General features: G+C 44.9%; 1 protein-coding gene and 1 pseudogene across 1 annotated transcript in view; both read left to right on the forward strand.

The window, feature by feature from the left end:
• The window catches only part of CLSTN2 (calsyntenin 2), a 418,317-nt gene extending 413,241 nt beyond the window's left edge, over positions 1-5,076 (forward strand). The window contains exons 16-17 of the mRNA XM_021712857.1: positions 53-237; positions 2,389-5,076. Coding sequence (XP_021568532.1) covers positions 53-237; positions 2,389-2,592 — 389 coding nt within the window. The 3' untranslated portion in view covers positions 2,593-5,076. The remainder of the gene's footprint in view (positions 1-52; positions 238-2,388) is intronic.
• A 19,451-nt stretch (positions 5,077-24,527) lies between these two features.
• LOC103261577 lies at positions 24,528-25,920 on the forward strand (annotated as a pseudogene).
• Positions 25,921-27,019: the final 1,099 nt, after the last annotated feature.

Here is a 27,019-nt window from a genome sequence, read left to right on the forward strand (position 1 = left end):
AATGAGCCTGCCCTTTGTTCACCATGTCATGTGTATTCCTTCCCTGTCCCAGTGGTCCCAAGCATCGCCACGGTGGTCATCATTATCTCCGTGTGCATGCTCGTGTTTGTTGTGGCCATGGGCGTATACCGGGTACGGATTACCCATCAGCACTTCATCCAGGAGACTGAGACTGCCAAGGAGGCTGAAATGGATTGGGACGACTCGGCGCTGACTATCACAGTCAACCCCATGGAGGTGATTCTCATGTGGGGGAATCGGGGGGCACTTCTCCCTCCACCCAGCTCAACCCTCCTGTGCTTACACCTGGCCCACAGCCCCTCCTGGAAGCCCTGTGCCCACTAGTCCAGCCCCACTTGTTCTTCCCATCTCTGAGCTGAGCAGACCATACTTTCCCACCAACTACATTTCTCTGATGGAAAATGTATTAATTTCTCTCCCCACAATCAGAACCAGAAATTTCTCAAAGTAGGCAACCATGTGGTCTCTATGCCTTGCCTCCCCTGTAGTTTCTACCTCAGAGCTGACTAACACTTAGGGACTCAGTATTGAATATTTGGTTAACAGTGCAAATCAGATGGCTTTGCTCCATAGTGCCTGAAGAGTTCACTTAAAGGCCCAGAATAGCTGAAAACAAAAATATTGGTGAGGAACAGGTGGCTCATGCCTATAATTCTAGCACTTTGGGAGGCCAGGAGTTCAAGACCATCCTGGGCAACATAGCAAGACCTCATCTCTACAAAAAGATTTTAAAAAGTTAGCCAGGTGTAGTAGCATATGCTTGTAGTCCCAAATACTCAGAAGGCTGGGGTGGGAAGATCCCTTGAGCCCAGGAGTCCGAGGCTACGGTGAGCCATGAACATGTCACTGCACTCCAGCCTGGACAACAGAGTGAGACCCCAACTCAAAAAATATATATCAGTAATGCTTGCCATTTCTTGAGCCCCCATTTTGCCAGACACTCTATGGAGTGCTCTGTATATACCATACCACTTAATCTTCCAACAACCTGTGAAGTAGAAAGTCATCATCCTCATTTACCAGGGTGGAAACCAACTGAGACAGAAGTAAGCTACTCAAATTCACATGGCCAGTATTCAGATTCAAAACTGTCTGATTCTACAACTCAAATCTTGTCTGTCAGCCACCAGTGCCCAGAATCCACCATGTTCAGTGCCCAAAGCCCCTGCTGTGGGCTTGTGAATAGCAAAGGAAGCCCGCCACATCAATCCCTTGGCCCATGAGTGCTGGGAAGACACAGGCTCAGGAAAGCAAGGGAAGATCAGGCAGAGCACTGGGAAATAACCAAGATGATCATCACAGCCTGATCACCAGGTACCCCCTCAGCTGGTTGCACACCCCACTTTCAAAGCCAGTATCCCCATGTGGCTCAGTTTCTGCAGCATGCACTGTAGGCACAGTGCTGAGCTTGGTGCTGTGGGCACTCCAGCACTTCCACCTCAAAGACCTGAGCATGAGGGTGGAAAATGAAACCACTATAACTGGAGCAGTCTGAGAACCACCCAAGAGTGTGCCTGACAAGGGCCAATCTGGTGATCAGCAGTCGGTGAATCTTTGGTAGAAAGAGCCTTTGGGGCTGTGGTATTCAGAGAAGATTCCTTGGAGAAGGTTGGCCTGAGAGAGGCCTTGAAGAGTGGATAGGATTGGTGGAAGAGAAGACATTCTAAAGAGGGAGGTAGCCAAGGAAGTAGACATATATTTTATGGCCTAGTGTACCTGTTCAGAACCTAAATTCAGAAATAAGATGTTGCTGGAATGACCAAAAAGCTGAAGGGAGGGAGAGTAGAACTGAAAAAGGATGAGATACAATTTGAGGACACAAGTCAGGGAATAAGGAGCAGGCATGGAATGAGGACCGTGAACTTTGTCATTTCTAAAGGAATATTTTTGAGGGGCAGCACACCCAAGTTTTGGTGTAGAAGACCTTCTGCTCCCAGGGACATTGTATTCCCACTTGGAAAAGGGGCACAAGATTAAATGTCATCCTCTCACTGAGAAGAAATACTTGAGCTTGGAAAGTTCCATTTAGATGGGCTCCAGAAATTCCTGGAAACAAGCCTTGGGCCAAAACGTTCAGTAAATGATGGATGATGACATGTCCATCCCACCATTTGTACTAACAGTTTACCTTGAGTTCATGTCTTGGATCTTGCTGCTATGTCAGGCCTTTGTCTTGAACCTTCTATCTTCCCTTTCACCAAAAGACCTCTCTTCCAGAAAGTCTTCCTCCAGGCCCAAGGGTTTAGCAGTAAGAGAAGAAATCCTAAGGGGGTTCAAATGTTTCCTTAATGGACAAAGAAACCTAGGCTCCACAGTGGCCTCTGCTTTGCCCCTGATAAGTATTTCCCCTCTCTCCCTGACATCCAGAAACATGAAGAACCAGGGCGTGGGGAAGATGAGACTGAGGGAGAGGAGGAGGAGGAAGAAGCAGAAGAAGACATGAGCTCCAGCAGCAGCGGCTCCGATGACAGTGAAGAGGAGGAAGAGGAAGGGCCGGGCAGAGGCAGACATGGGCAAAGTGGAGCCAGGCAAGCCCAGCTGGAGTGGGATGACTCCACCCTCCCCTACTAGTGCCCGGAGGTCTGCTGCCCAACCCACGTGTCCCTTTTGTAAACCCCGACCTGATGTATGCCCATGTCTGTCACCTTGCCTCTGATTTCTGTGACAAGTCTGGGAAGGCCTTATCCAGCTTCCTGGAGCTTACCCTTTATGTCTCGGGCACTCCCTGCATCCAAGTCATGGGGTAGATCCAAGAAGCCCAGCTTGGTCATCAGTGGGGACTTCAGGGCAGATTTTTTCCTGTACCCCCCACTTCTGTCCTGGGTTCCCCAGCATCCTGTCCACCCATCTGCAGAGATTGTCTTTGCTCTTTTCTGAAGGGGAGAAGATCTGCCTTTGTGTTACTCACTTCCCCAGGCTCAGTGTCCCCAAGGCCCTAGAGTTCCAACTCACTGTGTGTCTCTTCCACGCAGACCAGTAGGCCCTCCTTTTGCTGACTCCAGATTGCTTTATACAGGGAGGGCGATTGAGCTTCACACACCTAAGGTCTTAGTGCTTAACACTTTAAAGAAAATCCTTGTTGAGAATGAATCACATTTATAGGGAAAGGTTCTCTCTCTCTCTCTCTCTCTCTCTCTCTCTCTCTCTGTCTTTCTATCTCTAATCTCCCCATCTTGGAGGGTCTTTCCTTTTCCTTCTTTCTGAGGCCACGTAAGCTTATATGAAAGTCAAAAACTAAGAATAGGCCCTTGGCCACAAGCAGGGCCTGGTCCCCAGCTAAAGCTACCTGAGCCTGCCTTCCTGGGCAGCCCCTGAGACCCATGTGGTTGCCCTGCCAGGGGAGCTCACCACACAGATCCACAGGACCCAGCAAGCATTCCACAGGCACTGCCCTGGCGACAGCCATGGCAAGCCTACAGCCAGGGAGCAGGAGGAAGAACTGATGAGATGACACATAGTCTTCATGGTGGGCAGGGTGGGGGTAGCTGGGCTTTCCCAGGACAGAGAGACACTGAAGTTGGTGAGGTTCTCACCACTCAGCTTCATGGTCCCTTGTCTCCTATTTTATACTATTTTCCCTTTGGAAAAAATACACCCTTCTTGGATGTATTGGAACATGTATGAACTCCACCGAGTGTAAAATGAAAGTTTGCTCATTTAATTACTAGGAATTAGAAGCATATTTGCAATAATAGCAGCTTCTTCTTCCTTCTTCTCATAAAGGAAGAATGCTTTGGGTAGAAGGCAAATATATCCACAAACCTAATTCATTTTTTCCTTCCTTCCTTCCTTCCTTCCTTCCCTCCTTCCCTCCTTCCCTCCTTCCTTCCTTCCTTCCTTCCTTTCTTTTCTTTCCTAATAAGGGAATCCTTTCCATTTCCATCCTAACACGCACACTCCATGAGAAGAATTGTTTCTATAGTAACTGGTCTGTGATCTTTTGTGCCCAAGAGAATAGCAAGCAAGAATTAGGGCTATGATAGGACTTCCATGAGGCTCTGAGAACCTGTTTGTTTGGAATGTTTGGGTCCATTTTGTCCTTGGTATATACAACCTGTCCCCATCCTCCCACTCCTTCCCAGGCCCAACCCATATTGGTTTGGCCCAGGCACAGCTCTGGTCCCTAGTCAAATGACATTCATGTTCAAAAGAAAGTTCAGATTCTCTCCGTCTATTTTTCGCATCCTCAAAACAGAGAGCTTAAGAAGGAGACTGCCGCCTGTGTCCTCTAGTCTGACTTCTACCCAGTGAGGACCCATGGCAGGCCTATGCAACCTTCTGAATCAGGAGAACTACCTTGTGCAGCTTCTTCTATTTCCTAAAGTGGTTTTTGCATCTATTCCCTCCTTTGGACCTCACAATAATCCTGTGAAGGGCATCTGTTGTTTGACCCATTTTGTGTCAAGTAAACCGGGGTTCAGTGATTCAGTGTCTTGCTCAGAATCAGAGGTAATAGACATCCACTCCTGGTCTCAGAGTCTACTTAAGTTCATATTGATGCACCTAACAGGCACTGCTGCATACCTACTATGTGCCAAGCATTCTACCAATAGCTGTGGGAAGGGGATAAATATGAATTAGATAAGCTCCTCCCCACAGATGGCTTGTTAGTTGCAGAGGGGAAATAAGCGTCCAAGAAACAATACAGGAGACAAATGGAGAGGGAGTGAGAGGAAGAGTCACAGAAGAAGAGGGACACATCCACACTCCCTCAATCAGTGTGCCTCTTTTTCTCTTCTTAGGGAAAACACTGGAAGAAGCTGGGGTTTCATACTCATTGAATGGAAATAGACATTTCTCCTGTGAATTCTCCCAACCAAATAGCCCTTTTCTACCAGGCTGTATCTGCATATCCAAAAGGGAAAATCTGTAGAATTGACTAGTCTTCAGAATACTGTTATATAAATAAAGAGGGAGTCACCATTTGGGCATTTAGGAACTATTGAATTCTCCCAAAATTATGGCAGCAGAAAGAACCCTTTATATATTTAAAGCCAATTCTTTTTAAAATTCAATTTTGGCTAGGCTCCGTGGCTCAGCCTGTAATCCTGCGCTTTGGGAGGCCAAGGTAAATGAATTGCCTGAGACCATGGGTTCAAGACCCGCGTGGGCAACTTGGCGAGACCTCATCTCTACAATAAATCAAAAAATTAACCGGGCGTGGTAGCGCGTGTCTGTAGTTCCAGCTACTTGGAAGGCTGAAATGGAAGGATCGCTAGAGCCCAGCAGGTCGAGGCTGCAGTGGCCGGGAGCAGCCACTGCACTCCAGTCTGGGCGACTGAGTGAGACTCCAACTCAAAAAACAAATAAATAAAAAATACATAAATATATAAAATTCAATTTTGATTTTAGATAGTTAAGTCTAGAGCTTATGCCATCACTTTTCTATCCGCTCAGTCTCTTTGGTTTGGTTTAGGTGGAGAAAGTATTGCTCATGCCCTCTGGCTGTCTCTGATGGCACATTCCTTATTCATGGTTGGGTGAGCTTTTTGGAGCACTGTGAAATCTTTATATGTTTTGGGGTTGGGGAGCAGGTGAAAGTGGCGCTTGGCTAGGGCAACAAAGACGAGTCATTTGAGGAGACATTTGGTGACTGGGCTCATTTGCAGAGAAACAGTGGTGACAATAGACCTAGAGCCCTTTCCCTCAATTCTTGCTTTAAGAGGTCATTTTCTTCATGTCAGCTCCAAAAATGAGATGCTTGCCTGAAACTGCAGGGTAAACAAGCATTGATCGTGTTCCCAACTCCCTCCACTCACCATGGTGGGAACAGGATGGGGGTAGTTATATAAAAGTAGCAGAAGCTTTGGGAGGTGTCCAGGTGAGCTGTGGAAATATGACTTCCAGACATTCAGACCCCAAGTAAAAGGTGTCATCAATCAGCCCAGCATTTTCCACCCTCCATATGCTGGCATCCAGGTACCAAAGCTCCCAAATGGCCCAGACACCCTGTGACCTCTCAATCAGATGTCAGCAGCCAGGCAGATACAGGCTCATATCCAGGAGAAGCCACTGACTGAATTGGCCACAGCCCAGTCCATTGCTTGTCTTGCCAAGTAGATGACCAGATTATGTTTTTCAGAACTTGAAATAGGCTGAAATCTCTCAGGTGACTCTAATGACAGGGAAGAGGAGGAAGAGGAAGAGGAGGAGAAGGAGATTGAAATGAGAAAAGTGCAGTACAGAATGAGTTGCCTCAGTGAGTAATGCATTCAACTAGTTGGTGACTTGCCTTAAAAAATACTAAAAATACATTAGAGTAGATTTAATCAAATGCTGTAAGTCTGAGCAAGGCCCAAATTAATCTAGATACCAAAAATTCCTGTGGTATCTATTTTCATTATCATTTTCTTGAATTTACTCCATCTTCCTCTCAAGGGTTTAAACCAAACACCTCTGCAATTAACAAGGGCTGCACCTGTGGACATGAACTATCCAGTGAGTGGCTTTTAATGGGAAACAATGTCCTCTATTCCTATTAGTCAGGGGTTGGCAACCTTCATCTGTAAAGAGCCAGACAGTAAATATTTGGGGCTTTGTGAGCCATATGGCTTCTGTCGCAAGTACAGTTATCCCTCCATATCTGAGGTTTTCATATCCATGGATTCAACCACCTCAAATCGAAAATATTCAGGAAAAAAATGGATAGTTACATCTAAACTGAGCATGTACAGACTTTTTTCTTGTCATTATTCCCTAAACAATATAGTATAACTACTATATACATCGTAGTTATATTGTATTAGGTATTCCAAGGCATCTAGAAATCATTTAAAGAATATGGGAAGATGTGCATAAGTTATACGCAAGTACTGCACCATTTTATTAAAAAGGACTTGAACATCCATAGATTGTGGTATTCAAGGGTGGGTCCTGGAACCAATTCCCCACAAATACCAAGGGACAGCTGTACTCAACTCTGCTAGTATAGCATGAAAATAGCCACAGACAATATGGACATGAACGAATGTTCCAACAAAACTTTATCTAGGTTCCAATAAAACTTTATTTATAAACATTGAAAAAGTAGACAAAATGAATCTGTATAATTTTCCCATGTCACCATTTAAAAAAAATCTTTTCATTTTTATTTTCAACCACTAAAAAATTATTAAAACTTTTTTTAGCCCACTTGCCATACAAAAACTAACAGCCAGCCAGATTTGACCCACGGACTATAGTTTGCCTACCCCTACCATACGTGTACAGAAAGCAGTCTTCCATTTCCCAGAAGAAAGGAAAGTGCTATGTTAGCTCTCCCACCAACTACCCAGTGGTCTCTGCCTCCAAACTGAACGGGAAAACTCCATAGTTCTTAATTAAGCTCTGTTAAAAGCCCATGTTCCAGGGGGAAAACAAAAAACAAACAAACAAAACAAAAACACTTGTTACTTATTGAATTGACAAACTGAGACAAACATTCCTCAAGAGTTGAAAGCCTTGGGTCCAGCAAGCGGCCTAATTACTGAGCACCAGTTCCACTGAGGCTGTTAACTCCCCCCGGCTTTGTGCCTTCCTGGCACAGCTCAGCCATAATGATCTCTAAGCAGTAGTGTTCATTATCTTAGACTGATTTTCATTTCAGCCTTGCTCATGCCGTGGCTCTAAAAATGACCCTAAAGACTTGTGACTGTTTGAATCAATAGCAACATAATCAGTAGAAAGCCCGACCCAGCACGCTTCAAAATTAGCAGTCTTCTTGGCTGTGCAACTCAATATTAGCAAGAAGGAAAAGAGGACTTTTCCTTAACCATTCGCTCATTTAAATAACCAAATAGTTTCTACAAAAAAGTGGGGGCAGTGGGTCTAATTATTTGAAAGAATTTGCCCGTGAAAAGCTGATGATTTTTAGGTAAGATAATTGTTAGGCCTCTGGGGATCCCTAAAGCCTCCTGCAGTGTCCTCTGGCGAGCTGTGGACGGTGCATGATTCTCTGTCTCTATCAGACACTTATTGAGGCTGACAAGCCAAAGCCCTTGGCACGATTTAATTTTCACATAACCACTTTCCATTGTCCAGCTGCCGGCAAAGGAAATGAGCAATGAAAGTTTTGAAGTCGACTCCAGCACCCTCATTTCCTGTCTTTGTTTTCTTTGCTTCATCAATTTATTCTGCATCTGCTTTGTAGATCATGCCCTATCTCGTCTTCCTTTCAATGCCAACTGGAAAAAGAGAGTAGGCTTTCCAGGGGCGGAGGATAGAAGCCAGGCTTCACTCTGTCCCAGGGAGACAAAAAGAGACAGAAGAGGTTGCCTCCACCAGCACCCCAGAAAGCGATCAGACATACCCCGTGTGCCAGCAGGAAATGGATGGGAATCTGAATTTGCAGCTCCGTTTGGTGTGATTTGGCAGATCCTCACTGAATACCTGTGATGGGCCAGGCCCTCTGCTAACCTCAGGGGAAAGAAGAATGAACAAGGCAGAGCCCTGCCCGTGAGGAGCTCCTGGCCTTGTTAGCTGCCAGGATGTCCCTTTGCAGTATTGGAGGTTGTCCACGAGCAGCCAGGACTGTTGGGGACAGAAGTTTGTGGGAGGGCAGGACCACTTGTGTTGGTAGATGGTAGGTGCAATTCTGGGGGCCCTGACATGCATTCCTGAGGAGCTCCCTAGAGAAGGGTTCAAGGTTTTCCTAAACATTCCTCGGTTTTAACCAAGCCTGACTCAGTTATCTTGCAGATGAAAGCCAGTCTCTTTACCCACTGGGCAGAAATAACATGGTTGACAGCTGAGGCTCAGGGAAACTAAACCAGAGGAAGTCCTTAAGTAGGAACAGCAGCCAGGTGGACCTGGAAAGGTAGGAGGGGTGAAGCAGGTACAGGGGCCACCCTGGGCCAAGTCCTAAAAGGCAGGAACCAGCCTTATGTGAGGCAGCTAGTGAGACCCAGTGTCAGAACCATCAGAACAGAAGAGCCAAAAAAGGCTCAACTCAGTAGCAGTGGTTCTCTGGGCCAGCAGCACCAGTATCACCTGGGAACATGTAAGAGCTGCAGATTCTCGAGGCCCACCCCAGACCTACTGAATGAGAAGCTCCCAGTGTAGGCACTCTGTGTTTTAATGAGCTTTCTGATTCTGAAGCTCACTGAGGTTTTAGAGCCTCTGGTGTAGAGGGGGAGAATGACTCAAGCTGTCATTTGCAGGAGTTGACAATTGACTCACAAGGTAAACTAATCAATCACTAGTGTAGTGAGAGAACCAAAGGGGACCACCCCATCATGCCCTCCAGGGCCTTCCAGGCCCCAGTTCACACACCCTGAAGCAATGATTTTAGGGAAGCCTGGTCCTGGTTCCAATCCCCCTCCTCTCAGGCTGACACAATTTCTGCCCATCCACCTGTTCTATCTAGAGAGAGATACAGCCCAGGAGAGGTTGTCATGAGGTCACCCAGTCCTTGGAAGGCCACCTGCCAGGTTCTTATAAGTTGAACAACCTCCTCGAGGGCCATATTTTATGGGGAAATGAGAAACTGCAGCAATGACCCTGGACGCCAGGAGAACTGCTTTCCACGCAGCCTGTATGCTAGTGCAGGGCCTGGCCGACAGCAGAGGGGATCATTTGAGGACATTGCCAGTTTACAGCAGCACTGCTTCTCTTGTAATGGGACTCGGGCGTGTAGCAACACAATTCAAGCACTAAATTGGATGAGGGATGAATGGTTTTTCTTGGAAGGGCAGTAACTCATTCTGGATGCTACTAAAAGTAGAAAACCAAAACCCAAAAACAACCCTGCAGTCTTATCTACAATCTGAATGTGTCTGGGCCCTCTAATTTCAAAGGTCTACAAAGTTGCCATACTTGGCCAATGCCCTTTCCCCCGGAGGGCCACCATTATTGATTCACAGCTTAAACTCAGTGAAGGTTCACAGACCTTTGGAAGAAACTTATTGACACTTTGTCATTTACACCTAACGGTGGTGGTGCAGAGTCTCCTCATATGAAGATGTTTAAGGTTGGGAGTCAGAGGACCAGGGCACTGGGCCTTGGGGTAGAAGGACGAGGAGGAACAGTCCAGGAAGGAGCCAAAACACATGGTCTAGGAAGACTGGCACCTACTGTTGAGTTCCTGAGAATCCAAACTCTCCTACTTAGAGACTCAGCCATCTTCTCAGAGTCCTCTGGAAAGGCCCAAAGACACCCTTGTTTCTCCTGCCCAGCAGGAGAAACAAGATCTGATTAAAGGTTCTGCCAGTCTCCTGAGGCCAACTCAGAGATCTTGAGAATAACTCATCTCTAAGAAGTCAGGATCTACTACCAAGAGAGAATAGAGCTTGCCAGTTGTCTGCCTATGAGGATGTGGGGAAAGCCATGTAGAAGAGTTTTCCTTTACAGCCTGGCCTCTTTGAGTGAATTCTCCAATGACACATCTCTCTCCCAAGACTTACAGTAATATCGTGTATTTCCCTTGTGTTGGTCATTTATTACAAAGACTCCCATGAAACAGAAGGACACGGGGTGGGATGACAGGAAGTGATGGAGAGTCTTCTGATAGTTCCAGAAACAAGATGGGCCTGGACTTGTATCAGGTCAGGCAGGACAGGGGGCATTATGAGGGTGAGGAGTTCAGGTCCAGCAGGACACCAGATGGAGTGAGTGGGTAACAAGGGGGCATTTCTTGGGAAGGCTGGGCACAGAGGAGACACACAGAGTGTGTCATCAGGCATGCGGTACCAGCCCTTTACAATAGAGAGACCTTCATCCCACTACCAGACTGTGTCTCCTAGCTCCCACGGAGAGAAGTCTTCCATTCTGGGAAATAGAAGGGAGCTAGAATCACTGGACTACTGAGACAACACATCTCAGAGCTGAGACCTTACCCCATGAAAACTTTCAGTTGAATGACAGGGTGCCTGCGTAGGACCCTGGAAAATGTGACTGTGTGAGCCTAGTATGTGTCCCCAACTCTTACTGCCTCTGCTGTCACAGGCTCTCCCCTCAAAGCAACTGTCACAGTTCCCCCATGGGCCTAGCACTGCACCTGGCCCACAGCATGTGCTTGACAACTGTTGAATTGAAGCCCGAGATCATTTGACCTCAGTGAAGGGACTTGATTTTAAAAATTAACATGCCCCAATGATAAAACATTCCTCCATCTCCTCTCTTGGTATGTAAGTCAAGGTCCTTTATAGAATCAGGTGGACGAGCAGTGGAGAGAGGACAACGCCCCTGCTGTCCATGAAAGAAAACAAGGGTGGGGTTGTTTGTGGCATAACCCCTTCCTGGCTGAAGTCAGTCAAAGGGCTACTGAGCAAGGAGCAGGGGCAGGTGGGGCATGAGAGTCCTGCTCGCTCCACCCTTGAGGTCATGGACAGCACCTGACTGAGGAGAGAAAGGCCTAATTTGTTAATGACCCAGCCCTGTGCTGCTTTCCAGTCCCTTTTATCAGATTTACTGCAGAGGAGATTCATCAACATGAAGCTCAATTCCCAGTAGACTAATGAAAAGAGGGCAAGAGACTTGAGAAGAGCCAAAATGCAGACGGTGTGTATTAACCACAGGCAACAGAAACGTGTTGGCTTTAATGTCTGTTTACTTTTATCTTGAAATGAAAATGCATCTCTGTTACCTGGACTCTTTTTACTGAGCATTTCAGAACAGAAATGGAATGGACACACACACACACACACACACACACACACACACAGAAGGTTCTTTTCCCCAGCAGAAAGAACTATCAGAGAAACAACCCCTCAGTTTGAGCATTCCTTTTTGGAAGGAATTTGTATTTGTATTTTGTATTTGTATTTGTAGAGACAGAGAATCAACCCACAAGTCTCAGCTATGGACTGCAGCATTCTGTGGCAAAGAGAGGGGGAGAGATGGAGAGACAGCATCTGCCCTCTGGAAGGATCCATCAGGTCCTCTGTGAAGAGGGTCCTGCTTGTGCCTATGGGTCACAGATGTGAATATAGGTATTCATCCACCCCAGTAGGCAAAAGTGCATCCATCCTGGCCACTGTGGGGCACACACATCTGGAGCCCACACTCCCCACCCACCCATCCCAGCTGCCCTACTTGACTGTGAAGGAGGTGTTATTTGGGATTCAGAAGAGCTCTGCTCATTTTCACTAGCCAAGCTCCAGGTGGTGGAAATATGGCGAAAGTTTTTTTGTGTGTGAGCAGGAAGTTAGACTTGAAACCCAGGGACGGTCACTCAAAGAGTGAGAGAAGAGATATCGAGGGAAAGAGGTGACTTAGAGTTGGAGAGGCAATAGGGAGTTTGGGTAGGATTGCCAGCAACAGAAAAAAAAACCCTCCCCCAGGAAGCCAAAGCATGACTCTGTCTTTAAAGCTGTATCCAAGTTTCCAAACAATTATTGGTACATCTGGCCATGTGGCCACAGATGCAGTCCAATCAATTGCTTCCAAAGTCAGAGCTGTTTGAAGAGGGCCTTGGCTCTTAATTGAACTAGTAGTGATGGATCAGTCTACCTAATTGCTTCCAACCTGACCTCAGTGGCTTCCAAAAAGGATTGCTATGCCCTGAGCTGATCAGGCTCGGCAGGAGATTGAAGAAAACCAGCTGGTGAGTTCAGAAAAGAAATTGCATGTAGGAATTGGTTGTTCTCAAAGAAATCTGTCGGTGTTAGAGTTGAGTATGTTATGTTATTGGCATGGACATTATAATGTTGATAAGGAAGAGTGTCAGAATGATTTGGTGGGGTATTTGTTTGGGAAATTAGAGTATTAAATATAAATGATCAGAGATGAGTAGGATAAGGACAGCTGATAATATGTGTGTGTGTGTGTATGTATACACACACACCAAAGCCATATACATATCTATAATATAGAAGTAAGGCATAAATAAGGAAGTCAGTGGTCCCAACATATTTTGAATTCCTCAGAAGCACTGGTTTGGATAGTACATGCTTTTCTTACTGTTGCTCACTTTTTTTTAGCTCTCAAAGCACTGAGAACAGTGCTTGGCACACAGTAGGAGTTTGGTAAACAATTGAAAATTGAAGGTCCAGCTTGTCAGTACTTGGCAAAGAGTCAGTAGAGTTCCCAAATTGAATGAGCCACATAGAAACAGCTCAGCCACATCCCTCCTCAGCTGAGGAGACACCTTTGTGACTTCACATGCAATACTGGGCCAGCTGCAGGCATGGAGTCTGGCTCTCTGGTGGTGAGCAGTGAGGTGATGTTGCACATGGTGGGTTTGTACACATTTAGACTACATCTGCTTAACACCCAACAGCTGTTTCTACAGGCAGGGGGAGGGGAGGAGGGTTTTCTCCTATGTTATCTGCCATTGCTCAAACACTTGGTAAAGTGCTATTGGATTTGTCACCTTCAGGCATAATTTGGGAACTAAATGTGAAGGTTCTGAGTTCAACTGGTATATGGGGTCGAGTGTTGTCTCCTCTCAGTCCTTCCCTTCTCCCTTATCTGGAGCTGCCACCCCACTTAGAAGCCCTGGACAATGTTCATTCTCAGTTTCTCCGCCTCAGTGTGTGTGGGAAGGTCTGAGGTAGAGAGGTGTGCTTCCTCTCCTCAGGGCCTCTGCAGTGTTGACACTGTAGAGAAAGGAGCAGCGGCCTCCTTCTGCAGAATCACCTTCAATCACTGTTGCTGTCTGGGCCATGACTGCCACTCAGTGGCCGACTTGACCTCCAGGGTGGGCCAGTGTGTACCTGACCCAAGTCAGATTTCTGAGTTCTCCGAGCTGCCTCAAAGAATGAATCTTTTTAGTCTAGAAAATGTGTTTATTTGACAAATATGCTATTGTGTGTGTGAATGTGATATCATGCAAACTTTGGAATATCTCATTGGAAAGACTGTATGAATTTATGGAAGATTGAATCTCAGAAGAGCACCTTCTCAATCGACAAGATTGCGAAGCTGCAGGAGATCGAGGGAGAAAAGGCCTTTTCCCCTCCCCACCCCTGGTCTCAGAATCCAGAACCCTCCCCCATGCCCAACTGAGCTGCCACAACCAATTCAGACTGACACAAAGTAAGGGGCACCGGGAGTTTCTATGTACATAAAGATACAGGACGAGAATAAGGACCATCATGGGAACCTGTGGGGCTTCTGCCCATGACTGTGATCCCCCCATGTTTGAGTCACAAACTTTAAATTTCTAACAATTACGATTCTTGCTGTTTCCGAGTACTTTGTTAAATGCCTACTCAACACAGATTTTTATTTTCAGCCGTGGCTTGTAAATGCCTACAAACTGATTCATGTTGGTGGTCATTACGACACTTTCTGTGAATTGCTGAATAAATATGATTTTAGAATTTCACAGTAATGATGACCTCTGAGAGTTTTTATTGCTCAGACTGTTTGACATGGAGAACTGCTTTGGCTGGGTCCATATTCTCTGGTGCTGTGTCCTAAACCCATCTTGGGAAAGAGAGCTACGTGGGATGTGAAGGTGGTGATATATGGCAAATGGACCTTGTTCAGGTTTCAGTCAGGGCACTCTGGTATGCCCTGAATATTGTTATTGGAGACCCATGCAAAGTCAATCTTCATAATGCTGGCCATTTATTGAGTACTTACAAAGTGCTGGAGCTCTATATGTGTGATCATAATTAACCCCTGGGTAAGTCGTTCTTACTATTAAACATGAAACAGATGAGACCTAGAGGCGTCAGGGCACTGCCTGAGGGTGGTTAAGATTGGGCACAGCCCTGTCTCCCTCCATCTGTTTCTACAGCGACCTTGGTCCTGCTGGCCTACCCTTACACCTAGATGCCACCTTGCCCCCAAAGCCCACTGAAGATGGGCTCCTCTCGCCATCCAAAGTCAGTGGAGATCCAGAGCGCTTCCCTAGGGTGCTGCATACTGCAGCCACTCCCCTATTTCATCTTGGGTCAACCCAAGGACTAAGCCCTACCCTTTGCTTGAGTTCCAGAGGGAAGCAGGGAAAATTCAAAGTATTTTTGGAAGTGTGGGATCAGAGAGGAGTCCCTTTGCATAAGCCATGGCCAACAGCTCCATATTCCGATAGACATTCTTGGTTTTCACACTCCTTTTGGCCATTCTTCCTAGCCTTGTGTCACCAGCCTGCCCTCTCCACCCTCTCCTTCTCTCTCCCTCTCCCTGCTCTCATTCTTCTCAAATGTTAAAGAAACAAGTTCCGTTCCTTTCCTCTTGAAAGAGCAACTTCATCATCTTTTTTCATTGTCTGGCCTCTTGCCAAAATTCATGCCCAACCTTCTAGCCCAAGCCGTTAACCAAGATTTGCTCCCAACTTCAGGTCATTCACACCCTAACAGGGTTTTTCTTCTGCCCGATACTGAGACAGGAATTTTTATGCCCAACGTTTACCACATGGAACTATATAATTTCTTTTACATCTCAGAGAGTCAACAAGGAGCCTAAAGGTTTGATCTGTTTGGTGGTCCTTCCATACTTCACCTTGGTAACACCCATGTGCACACATGTGCGTACACACACAAACACATACATGCCCCCACCCTTAGGCTTTCCTGAAGCCCAGTGTAGTAGCTCACTCTACCAGATCCCTGACAGTTCTCACCACTCTTTTACTCCCAAAACACTCCGGGTCTATGTTCTCACTGTCCAATAAGTAGACCCTTCATTGTCTCTCTGTGTCTATTCCTTCTCATGTCTTTTATAATCATCACCTCACCCCTCAGCCCCCAAAGAGCCTCCTCCCTGGCTTCCCTCTCTCAGACGTTGTGCATGCCATGTAGCTGGCACTGCTGAAGTTCCACTGGGTGGGGGTGCCTCCCAGGCTGACAAGCCACAGAGACTTCTAGTAACATATACTTTCAAAGCAAAGCTCCTGGTGTTCAAGGGGTTCCCCAGTCCCTTAGTGTAAGTGATTTTTTAACCTGAAAAAGTATTGATTTATCTGGTTTGAATACCAGGCTTCATATTAGGTCAATCTGATAGAGGTTCATGGCAAAAACTTACAAACAAAAAGAAATTTATAAACAATGAATAAAAGTCCTAGGCATAAGTTTCATCGCAATCATATCTATGTCTGAGCTCTAGTGGAGAACCCAGGCTACTGCAAGGGCTCAGAGAGAATTTATTAAATTGAATTGAATTAAACCTCAAATCTGAGGTTCTCAATGACCTGGCCTCAATCTAAGTTTTCACCTTTTATCACCCACTTGCCCAGCATGAATCCTAGGTCCTGATATTCCCAGAACACACAGTGGATGTTTCCATCTCCATGCTTTTGCTCCTGTTGCTCCTGCTACCTGGAATGTCATCTCTCCTTCTACATCTTAGACCATGGAAATCTTATCCCTGACTAGAAGTCCCACTCCGGAGCTGCAGAGCTATTTATCAGTGATGCCATGCTTGATTTTCCAGTGGGATGTGATCCTACCATCCTCAGCACTCCACCCTTCCCCTCTGCCCCCAGAGCATGCCCTGCCTTATTAAGTGCCCCAAGTGGAAGGTGGGGAGAACAGGACACAGGACGTGTTGCTCTAAGCCAAACACAAACGCCTGCAAAGATAAGCAGGTTGGGTAAGTGAGCACAGCAGTCTGGGTGGGGCTTAGGGAGACTAGAAAGAGGCATGCCAGGTCCAGAAGGGCCACTGCTCCTCAACGCCAGCCAGATGTTTCAATACAAGAGTAGTTGCCCATTCTTGCTGGATCGTCTGATTTTCTCTTTCAAGAAGAGTCAGAAACACAGGTTTTCATGTGGCATTTGCCAGATTTTAAATGGGGGCAACCAATTCACATTTTTTAAACAAATTCTGTGCAGGTCAGATAAAATGAATTGTCAGACTGATTTTAATACACAGGCAACCAGGTTGCAACCTCTATTTTAGACTGTATTAGTGTAGACCAGGTGAGTCTGACCAATCAGAAAAACAATTGTCCCAACAATCTCTATAATAACTAAGGAACTACTTGGGACCCTTTAAGAAGGAATGCTCTGGGTGCTAACATCCATTGATCACAGTGCAAACATTTTCACACATGCCTACAGGTGTCATCAGTGCCCTGGCTGAACACAAGCCCTTGCAGCCTTGGACCCTGGGATCTGTGAGCATGGTCCTCTGTCCCCATTTACAGCCCTCTCCCAGTTCTCTCTCCCCTGAAGAAAGGAAGATAGCTCCAGAAGCTCTTGGTCAACTGGCTTTGGGGTCCCTTTTCCAAGGCTGCCTTGTCGAAACTACTATTCTAGTCTTTATTTTCTCTGCCTTGACTCTCGTAATCACCACCATTTATAGTCAATCAATAATTGCACACTCATGTTGTCAGTGACTACTGTTTTCATGAGACTAAGACAAACATCATAGACACGAACATGAGCGCGTATACACTCATGCACAGACCTACAAATACTCCTATGCACACACATACATATCCATGGCCTTCTAACTTCAGGATGCCTTAGTGGTAACTTTCTTAAAGGACTTGTGATAATTCAGTGCAATAATTTCTGTAAAGGACCTGCTGCAACGTCCAGCCCTTTGGGTGCTTGTTAAATAATTACTGTCACCACTGCTATTCCAACATCCCCTAGTAATAGATAGTGGGAGAGTCACACACTCATTCATTCAGATCTTCATTCATTCATTCAGTGGTTCTGGGGTCTAGCCTAGAAAAAAGTTTCCATGTGTGGCCTGCTCTTTATCTCCTCAAAGCAGATTATTTTCAGAAAGAGAGGAAAGCGTGAGGTACAAAACATGAGGAGAAGGCAGCGTGAGGTACAAAGATTTTCTGTTTACTTTGGAGCAGGACTTCACTGGTACTTTCTAATTTAACCCTTTCAGCAACCCCATGTAGAGAGAATCTTCATCCGTTCTATTTTATAAAAGAAGAAATGGAGTTGCAGAGAGATTAGGTCTCCTGTCCAAGGTCACACAGCTGGTGAGAGACAGAGCCCAGACTCCTTCACAGACGTCGTGTGCTGAATACTGTGCTTTTACCTCTGAGTCAAATGTCTGCTCGAACCTCAGGGGAGTAGCCAGCCTTGAATAGTAAAATGTTGCCTTTGAGAAAGTAGAGTGTGCGGTGCCAGATCGCAGTGACAAATGCCGTTGTCCTTTTTAGTGCCTTGAGCTACAACCAAGTACATTCCAGATAAGAACTGGTTAGACAACGACAGTTCCAAAAATAAAATGAGCGTTGGAAAAAAAAAAAAAAAAGAGGACAGACAGACTAAAAACCAGTAGGAGTGAAAACAGCCTGGAAATATACACTTAGAAACAAAGGCAGGTGGGTCTCCTCTCCCAGAGCAGTAACACTGCAAGACCGCCCTCAGGGTCTCTATGACTTCCATCTCCTGAATCCTACAATGATCCTGGAGACATAGAACAACGAAGAGCCCCTATTCATCCATCTACTCATTGCCCAAAGAGGTTCCACAACTACTGTACTTACTCAGCGCCTCCTGTGAGTCATATCCTGCGCTGAGCACTAGGGACACCCGCAGTACGAAGTTCCTGCCCTCATTGGATTTCCAGTCTGGTGGAGGAAAGAAATAATTATTAAATGATCCTATAAATAAGTGTATCATTGCACTTATGGCAAGCACCATAAAGGAGGCACCTCTGTAGCTATGAGCATCTAGAATTGGGTAAATTGCCATCAGGAAGGCCAAAGGTTTCCCAAAGAAGTGAAGTATAAGTTGAGAGAGAGAAAGGGGAGGTGTCTTGGGGAAGGTTCTTAGTCTCAATCAAGAAAGTCACCTTTAGCTAGTTGAAGACAGCAGGCATGTATGGAGGCACATTGGCTAGCTCATAGAATTCCAGGGAGAATACAGAAGCTGAGCGCCCAGCAACCCCTTCTTCAACAGAAATAAACTGAGGCTTGATGATCTGGAAGGATCTCGGACTTACTTTGTTCACTTCATTTCTTCCACCTAAGACTTTCACTCCAAAGCCTTCCTGTGATTCCACTTCGATATCTCAGCTGAGATGAGCCACCTGAAGGATAACCAGTGAGTGTAGAGAGTGGGCAGAAGGACATTCCCAGAGAGGCTCAGATTTTATCACTCAAGGCTATGTTGCTCCCCTGTGCAAAACCGCCCACCAAGAGAGCTCTATGACCTCGAGATAGAAGTGAAACTTGCTGCATGGCCCGCAATACCATTAGTGAGCTGGCCACAACCTACAGATCACAGACACACTGCACCATTCCTCACCTGTGTGGAATTCTGCTTCCAGAGTTCATCTATATGTCCATCAGACTTAGCTAAGCAGGGGGTAAGGCTACTGGAAAGCAAGAAGTGACCACAAGCGCAGGCTGCTTTCTGGAAAATGAAGCACTGCAATGACAGCCACAAGCTTCCTCTGACATGACATGAAAAAAAGTGTAAAAACCACATTATATACTTCCCTTCTGCTAATAAACAATAAAGCAATTTTCACTTTATAAAAATATGTCAACTCTGTTACTTGGTAGGAGAGCATTTTGATTAGAAAGGCCCTTGGTGCACCCTGTCTGTCAACAGTAGCTGGAAGGCTGTCGTCATAAAGCCTGCTTTTAACAGATTCTGACCTGAACTCTAGAAGCTGGTTCTTCTACTATAAGGTGTTTCCAACAGAGAGACTGTTTGACTGAGGCACCATGGTACAAATGACTCACTACTAGGAAACTGATGAGGGTGTCCACAGTTGGGCAATCTGTGTGTGTGTGTCCGGCATGCCTGAACCAGATTTGCTGCCAGATTTCCTGGACTCAAATTCAGGCAAGAAAAAAGTAAAGGTTGTGTTTACACTTGAGGATAAAGGTGGTGATGATGAGTGTATCTCCCCAGGTGCACTGAAGAATAGCTTCTTCTAGCTGAGAAAATAAATTTAAGCTAACCGTTTTAGAACTGTGTGCTGGTGTAAGTGGAACCCCACATTTTTGTGGGGGCAGGAGAGCATGTTTGGCCTGCACTGTCAGCCCATCTTGAAGGCAACCTGGGCTTCTGAAATAAGGACCCCGAGAGGATTTGATCTGAACACAGTGAAAATCTTAACCCAAGACAGATGAGTTTGAATGTGTTCTTCCCCTGACATAAACATCCCCCAGGGAGTGCTAAGGCAGACTAACCCAGGGGTGTTTTTCTCCTGTATGAGAGGCAGAGTATGAAGGGAGAAATCAGGGATGCCACCCTCTAGAATAATGGTGCAATTTATGTGCATTTCGTATGGCTATAAAGACCTTACGTTTTCTAGAATGAAAAAGATTTCCCTCAAATGAAATCTTTTGTTTTAGGCAAAATGGTGAACCCTAAAAATATCCCCAGGCTGGCTTGGTGGCTCACACTTGTAATCCCAACACTTTGGGATGCCGAAGTGGGAGGATTGTTTGAGCCCAGGAGTTTGAGAACAGCCTGGGAAATATAATGAGACCTAATCTCTACAAAAAAATCAAAAAATTAGCTGGGCCATGGTGGCACATGCCTGTAGTTCCAGCTCCTTGGGAGGCTGAGATGGAAGGATCTCCTGAACCCAGAAGACTATGGTGAGCCGTGATCGTGCCACTACACTCTAGCCTGGCAACAGAGTGAGACCTAGCCTCAAAAAACAAACCAAAAAAGCTTCAGACTTTTTCAGATTTCCAGACTTCTTATTTTGACTAACACTGCAGAGAGATATGAAAATCAGGAAGTAGGAGAGGGAGGTATGGAAAGAGAAAGAGCGAGCAAGCGAGCCAGGGAACTGTAAAAAACCAGCCCTCCCTCTTTTTTTTATTTTTCCTAATAGATTTAAATTTACTATTAGATGAGACTTCTAACCCAGAAATGGTAGAAAATACTGTAATTTTTTTTATAATTTTAGATGTTAAAAGATTTACAGTTGGCACAAACAATACAGTGAAAGTTTTAAAAAATTAGCCACTCCAAAGAAATTCTTAATTAAAAAGTAACTAGACAGAATGCTACATAATCAAAGTAATAATTTCTTCAAAAATACTTCATTATAAATAGCAGTATGCATGTGTGTGTGCGTGTGTGTGTGCGCGCATGTGTATGAGAGACAGAGAGAGAGAGAAGAACATTTCAGAGAGGGTTGCTTAAACTCTTCAGATACCATTATCAAAATCTATACAGGAGATTTGTTTACCAGCTAAATAGAGATCGGAATTTTTTTTCCAGAGCCCAACAGAAAAATAGACAAAGAAAATGAACAAATGATTCACAGAAGCTAAAAAGCATATAAAGATATTCTCAAACCTCGTGATCTATCAAAGAAACAAAGAATTGAATACCGCATGTTCTCACTCATAGGTGAGACCTGAACATTAATCACATCAGCACAAGGGTGGGATTGGCAGTCGCTGGACACTGCCAGGGGATGAAAGGGAGGGGGAGGATGTAACAAACAAAGGGTAACTGGTCCTAAACCAGGAGAAGTAGGAACAGTTGGAGGCCCAAACTTCACCTGCATGCAGCCTCCTTGTGAGGCAAATCCAGACTTGTACTCCACATCTCTAGAGTAAAATAAAAATAGTCTTAAACTCAGCAATTATAGAGATACAAATTTAAACCAAAATCAGACATTACAGATCCATCAGATTGGCAAAAACTGGAGAGCTGGATAGTGCGAAAGAAAGAGAGAGAGAGAGAGAGAGAGAGAGAGAGAGAAAGAAAGAAAGAAAGAAAGAAAGAAAGAAAGAAAGAAAGAAAGAAAGAAAGAAAGAAAGAAAGAAAGAAAGAAAGAAAGTTAGTGGAGCCCAGAAACCCTGTGCACTGCTGGTGGCAACACAGGCAGGGACTGCCCTCCTGGGAAGCAAGCCAGCACCATGACCCAGGACCCAGGAACTCCCTTCTGCACAATCCCCAGAGAAGTTCTCTCAGATGCACATGGTAAGCAGGCATGTTTGTTGAGGCACCATCTGTAGGCCAAGAAAGTGAGGAAATGGGTAAGGAATAACCAGGGGAATGCGGGCAGATCAACATGCAGCCTTGGAAGCTTTGTGTCAAAGATGGCGAAGCCAGGAGATGGAACCAGCTGAAAGAAAGCTACTCACTGATCAGAAGCACTCACGTAGCACTTTACATGATCAAGTTCAAAAGGAATTAAAACCTGTCATAGGACAAAACGGGAGGAGGTAACATTTCAATGTCTAGTAAGCATTGTACACCCTTGGGTTTGCATGCTTAGGCTTCTGCATTTTCTTAATTAGATCTGTCTACATCTACCTGCTTACCCCACCCAAAAGAGTCTGTTTCATTTTATTTTTAATGACCAAAAATTCTTCTACTGAAAAATATACAGCCAGGCGTGGTTGTGCGTGACTGTAGTTCCAGCTACTTGGAAGGCTGAGGCGGAAGGATCACCTGAGTCCAGCAGGCAGAGGCTGTGGTGGCCGTGAGCATGCCACTGCACTCCAGCTTGGGCTACAGAGTAAGACTCCAACTCAAAAACTAAAACAAAATAAATACCCAGGTGTCCGATATGGAGGGGTATAAGAATAGAACTGAGAAATTTGCAAACATGGCTCTCTTTATAGAAGGAAAAACACAAGAAGAAGTCAATTATAAATAAAACTTGATATTGTTCATGATGGTCAAACATATGTGTACACATTCCATTTCTAATTACATAAGTCACTTTATTTTAACTCACTTAAGTTCATGAGTGAACCCTTCTAATTGCCTATTTTATAACCATTCTCACTTTCTCGCCAACCAAGGAAACAGTGAAAACTATTGTCCCCATGCTATCCTTGCTGCTAAGCATGATGACTTAATTCTGTCCCAGCCAGTGAGATTTAGGTGGCCCTTGAGGAGGATGATGTCAGAAATAGACAGCCAAGTTTTGCTACTTAGTAGCCTTTTGCCTTTTGCCTTCCTCCTTATTTCCGCCTGGACCACAGATAAGATGTATGAAGCGCAGCAGCCACCTGACTCTAGGATAACATCTCATAAGATACCAAGCCTGAGGCAGAAGGTCTGCATGCTGAGGGTGACAAAACAGATCAATATAAAGGAGCCTGGGTTCCTGGTGGCTTTGCTAAGCTGCAGTCACTACCTCGATTCCCTACCACCCACTGCCTCTCCTCCACTTATGATCTGTTAAGCCAATGCTAGTTGGTTTTCTATTATTTGCAGATAAATGGATTCCTAAGAGCATATTAATATTTCTGCACATTTTCAAATACAAGGACTTCTGTTTTCTAGAAGAATGGAGAAGACTGTGAACTTGCTCTGTAATTTATATGTGTCCTGCTGTAAAGCAATTTACATTTATAGTTTTAAAATGATATTCAGAGATTAAGGTGAGAGGGAGGAAAAGAGACTGTCTGATAAGTAAAGTTTTCTCCTGAATATCCAATATAAAATACTTAATTGAAAACTTAAAAACCTACTTTAAAAAAATGTATTTTAAAAAACTTCTTGGCCAGACGTAGTGGTACACACCTGTAATCCCAGCACTTTGGGAGGCCAAGACAAAAGGATCACTTGAGGCGAGGAGTTCGAGACCAGCCTAGGCAATATAGTGAGACCTCATCTCTACAAAAAATATTTTTAAATTAGCTAGGCGTGGTAGCAGAGACCTGAAGTCTCAGCTACTCAGGAGTCTGAGGCAAAAGGATTGAGGCTGTGGTGAGCCGTGATTGTACCACTAGCCTGCACCACAAAGCAAGATCCTGACTCAAAATAGCAAACAACCAAACAAAAAAACTTCTTTTAAAACATCTGCTTAAAAAGCAAATGTGTTCTGACCAGGAAAAAAAAAAAAAAAGTAATACATGCAAGTGTTTGTAAACACATACAAGTTATAACTTTTATCAACTCCAAGATGATGATGAAACTCTGACCTTTTTTATCTTGCTAAATTCCTAACTAAGGGGCCTGGAGAAACAGGTTTTTTATGAACTATTTAATGTGGTTTACTTTCCAGTCTAGCTCTAGTATAACATCACATAACAAGTAAAGTAAAAATGCTTCGGGGGTGATTCTGGGAACCTTTTAAGACACTTAAGCATTCTCTCTGAAGTCTGTCACCACCCACGAAGCTTCAAGCTACATTGTCAACAAATTTGGCTCCTTATCATTATTCCTCAAGCTACCCACTTTTTACTTCACTGTGCAGTGGCTCACGCCTGTAATTCCAGCACTCTAAGAAGCAGAGGAAGAGGATTGCCTGAGCCCACAGATTCGAGACCAACCTGGGCAACGTGGTCAGACCACCTCTCTACAATAAATCAAAAACTTAGCCGAGCGTGGTGACACAAACCTGTGTGGTTCCAGCTACTTGAGAGACTAAAGCGGAAGGATTGCCTGAGTCCCTGCACTCCAGCCTGGGTGACAGAGTGAGACTCTGACTCAAAACAAAACAAACAAACAAAAGAAGGGGTGCAGCGCCATGTGCCCGTGGGTGGGTGCATGCACATAGCAGACAGTCCCTGGGAAGTGGTGGGAGGGGATGGCAATTGAACCTATGCATGGAAGAAGCAGCCTCAGGTGAACTGGGAAAGTGGTGTCATGTCCTGGCTCTACCCTTTTCCCCCCGAGGGTGGGAGAGAATGGTATATGAGTACCCCGGTTCCTGCGAACGTGCTTTTTCCGAAACGAGCTTGCCACCAGAGCACAAGAGTCATGAAAACCACCCCTAAAGGCCAAAATGGGAAAGGAAAAGATGCACATCAGCATCATCCTCATTGGACACGTAGATTAAGGCAAGTTCACCACTACTGGCCACCTGATCTACAAACGTGGTTGTACTGACAAAAGAACCATTGAGAAATTCGAGAAGGAGACTACTGAGATGGGAAAGGGCTCCTTCAAGTGTGTCTGGGTCTTGGATAAACCAAAAGCTGAGCGTGAACGTGGTATCACCATTGATATCTCCCTGGGAAATTTGAGACCATCAAGTACTAGGTCACTATCACTGATGCCCCAGGATACAGAGACATCCTCAAAAACATGATGACAGGCACATCTCAGACTGACTGTGCTGTCCTAACTGTTGCTGCTGGTGTTGGTGGATTTGAAGCTGGTATCTCCAAGAATGGGCAGATCCATGAGCATGGCTTACACACTGGGTGTGAAACAACTAATTTTTGGTATTAGCAAAGTGGATTCCACTGAGCCACACTATAAGCAGAAGAGATATGAAGAAACGGTTAAGGAAGTCAGCACTTACATTAAGAAAATTGACTACAACCCTGACACAGTAGCATTTGTGCCAATTTCAGGTTGGAATGGTAACATCATGCTGGAGCCAAGTGCTAACATGCCTTGGTTCAAGGGATGGAAAGTCACCCGTAAAGATGGTAATTCCAGTGGAACCACACTTCTTGAAGCATTGGACAGCATCTTGCCAGCAGCTTGTCCCACCGACAAGCCCTTGCGTCTGCCTCTCCAGGGTGTCTACAAGATTGGTGGTATTGGTACTGTCCCTGTGAGCCGAGTGGAGACTTGTGTTCTCAAATCTGGCATGGTGATCACCTTTGCTCCAGTCAACATTACAACTGAAGTAAAGTCTGTTGAAATGCACCATGAAGCTTGGAGTGAAGCTCTTCCTGGGGACAACGTGGGTTTCAATGTCAAGAATGTGTCTATCAAAGATGTTTGCTATGGCAACATTGCTGGTGACAGTAAAAATGATCCACCAATGGAAGAAGCTGACTTTACGACTCAGGTGATTATCCTGAACTATCCAGGCCAAATCAGTGCTGGCTATGCCCGTGTACTGGATTGTCACACGGCTCATATCACATACAAGTTTGCTGAGCTGAAGGAAAAGACTGATCGCCATTCTGGTAAAAAGCTGGAAGATGGTCCTAAATTCTTGGAAGTCTGGTAATGCTGCCATTGTTGATATGGTTCCTGGAAAGCCCATGTGTATGGAGAGCTTCTCTGGCTATCCTCCTCTGGGTCATTTTGCTGTCCATAATATGAGGCAGGCAATTGCTCTGGGTGTCTTCAAAGCAGTGGACAAGAAGGCTGCCAGAACTGGCAAGGTCACCAAGTCTGCCCAGAAAACCCAGAAGGCTAAATTAATATTATCCTAATACCTGCCACCCCAGTTTTGATCAGTGATGGAAGAATGGTCTCAGAACTGTTTATTTCAATTGGCCATTTAAGTTTATTAGTAAAAAACCAGTTAATGATAATGTGTCATAAAACTTTCGGAAGGAAAGAAGAATGTTTTGTGGACCATTTGGATTTTGTGTGTGTGTCTGTGGCAGTTTTAAGTTATTAGTTCTGAAATAAAAAATCAATCATTAAATCAATACTTTTCTGCTGCCACAAGTTCTTAGATAACTCTAGCTAATTGGCCATAAGAAAACCTTTGAATTCATTCATAGCCTGTGGTCTCCCTCTTGGAAATATCCTGCCTTTGGGGACCAAACTAGTGTAAATTAATGTTAAAAATTTAAATACATATTGACTCATGGTTTCTTGTAACTTCTGCCCTCCTAAAATGTATATAACCAAACTTTAATTCAATTATGACAGGCACACATTCTCAGGACCACTTGGGAACAAGGTCACTCACATTTGACTCAGAATAAACCATCTTAAATAGTTTACAGAGTTTGCCTCTTTCATCAAAGAAGATAAATTCAATATAAAGAAGTAAAATGTTACTATGATTAAATTGTGCTTTATATACCAATTTTATTTTTAAATACAATCTTTCAAGAAGAGAGTAATTTCTATGTTATTGAAACTGGCAACACTTTAAGTTATACTAAGGCATAATAATAGGAACTTAAACATATAATTATATGAAAAATTATTTTGAGGCTAAAAATCCTTTTTAAAAAAAAGTGAAGATAAAAGGTCACTTTTTTTTTTTTTTTTTTTGAGTTGGAGTCTCACTCTGTCACCCAGGCTGGAGCGCAGTGGCACACTCACGGTCACCCCAATGTCAACCTGCTGGGCCCTGGCGATCCTTCTGCCTCAGCCTTCCAAGTAGCCAGAACCACAAGCGTGTACTACCACGCCCGGCTAATTTTTGATTTATTGTAGAGATGAGATCTTGCCAACTCGCCCAGGCTAGTCTCGAACCTGCGGGCTCAGGCAATTCACTCACCTTGGCCTCCCAAAGTGCTGGGATGACAGGCTGAGCCACTGAGCCTGACCAAAAGATCACTTTCAATCTAG

This window comes from Carlito syrichta, unplaced genomic scaffold (genome assembly GCF_000164805.1).
Source record: "Carlito syrichta isolate Samal-C Ts95f unplaced genomic scaffold, Tarsius_syrichta-2.0.1 Scaffold91100, whole genome shotgun sequence".
In the NCBI taxonomy this organism is placed as follows: Eukaryota; Metazoa; Chordata; class Mammalia; order Primates; family Tarsiidae; genus Carlito; species Carlito syrichta.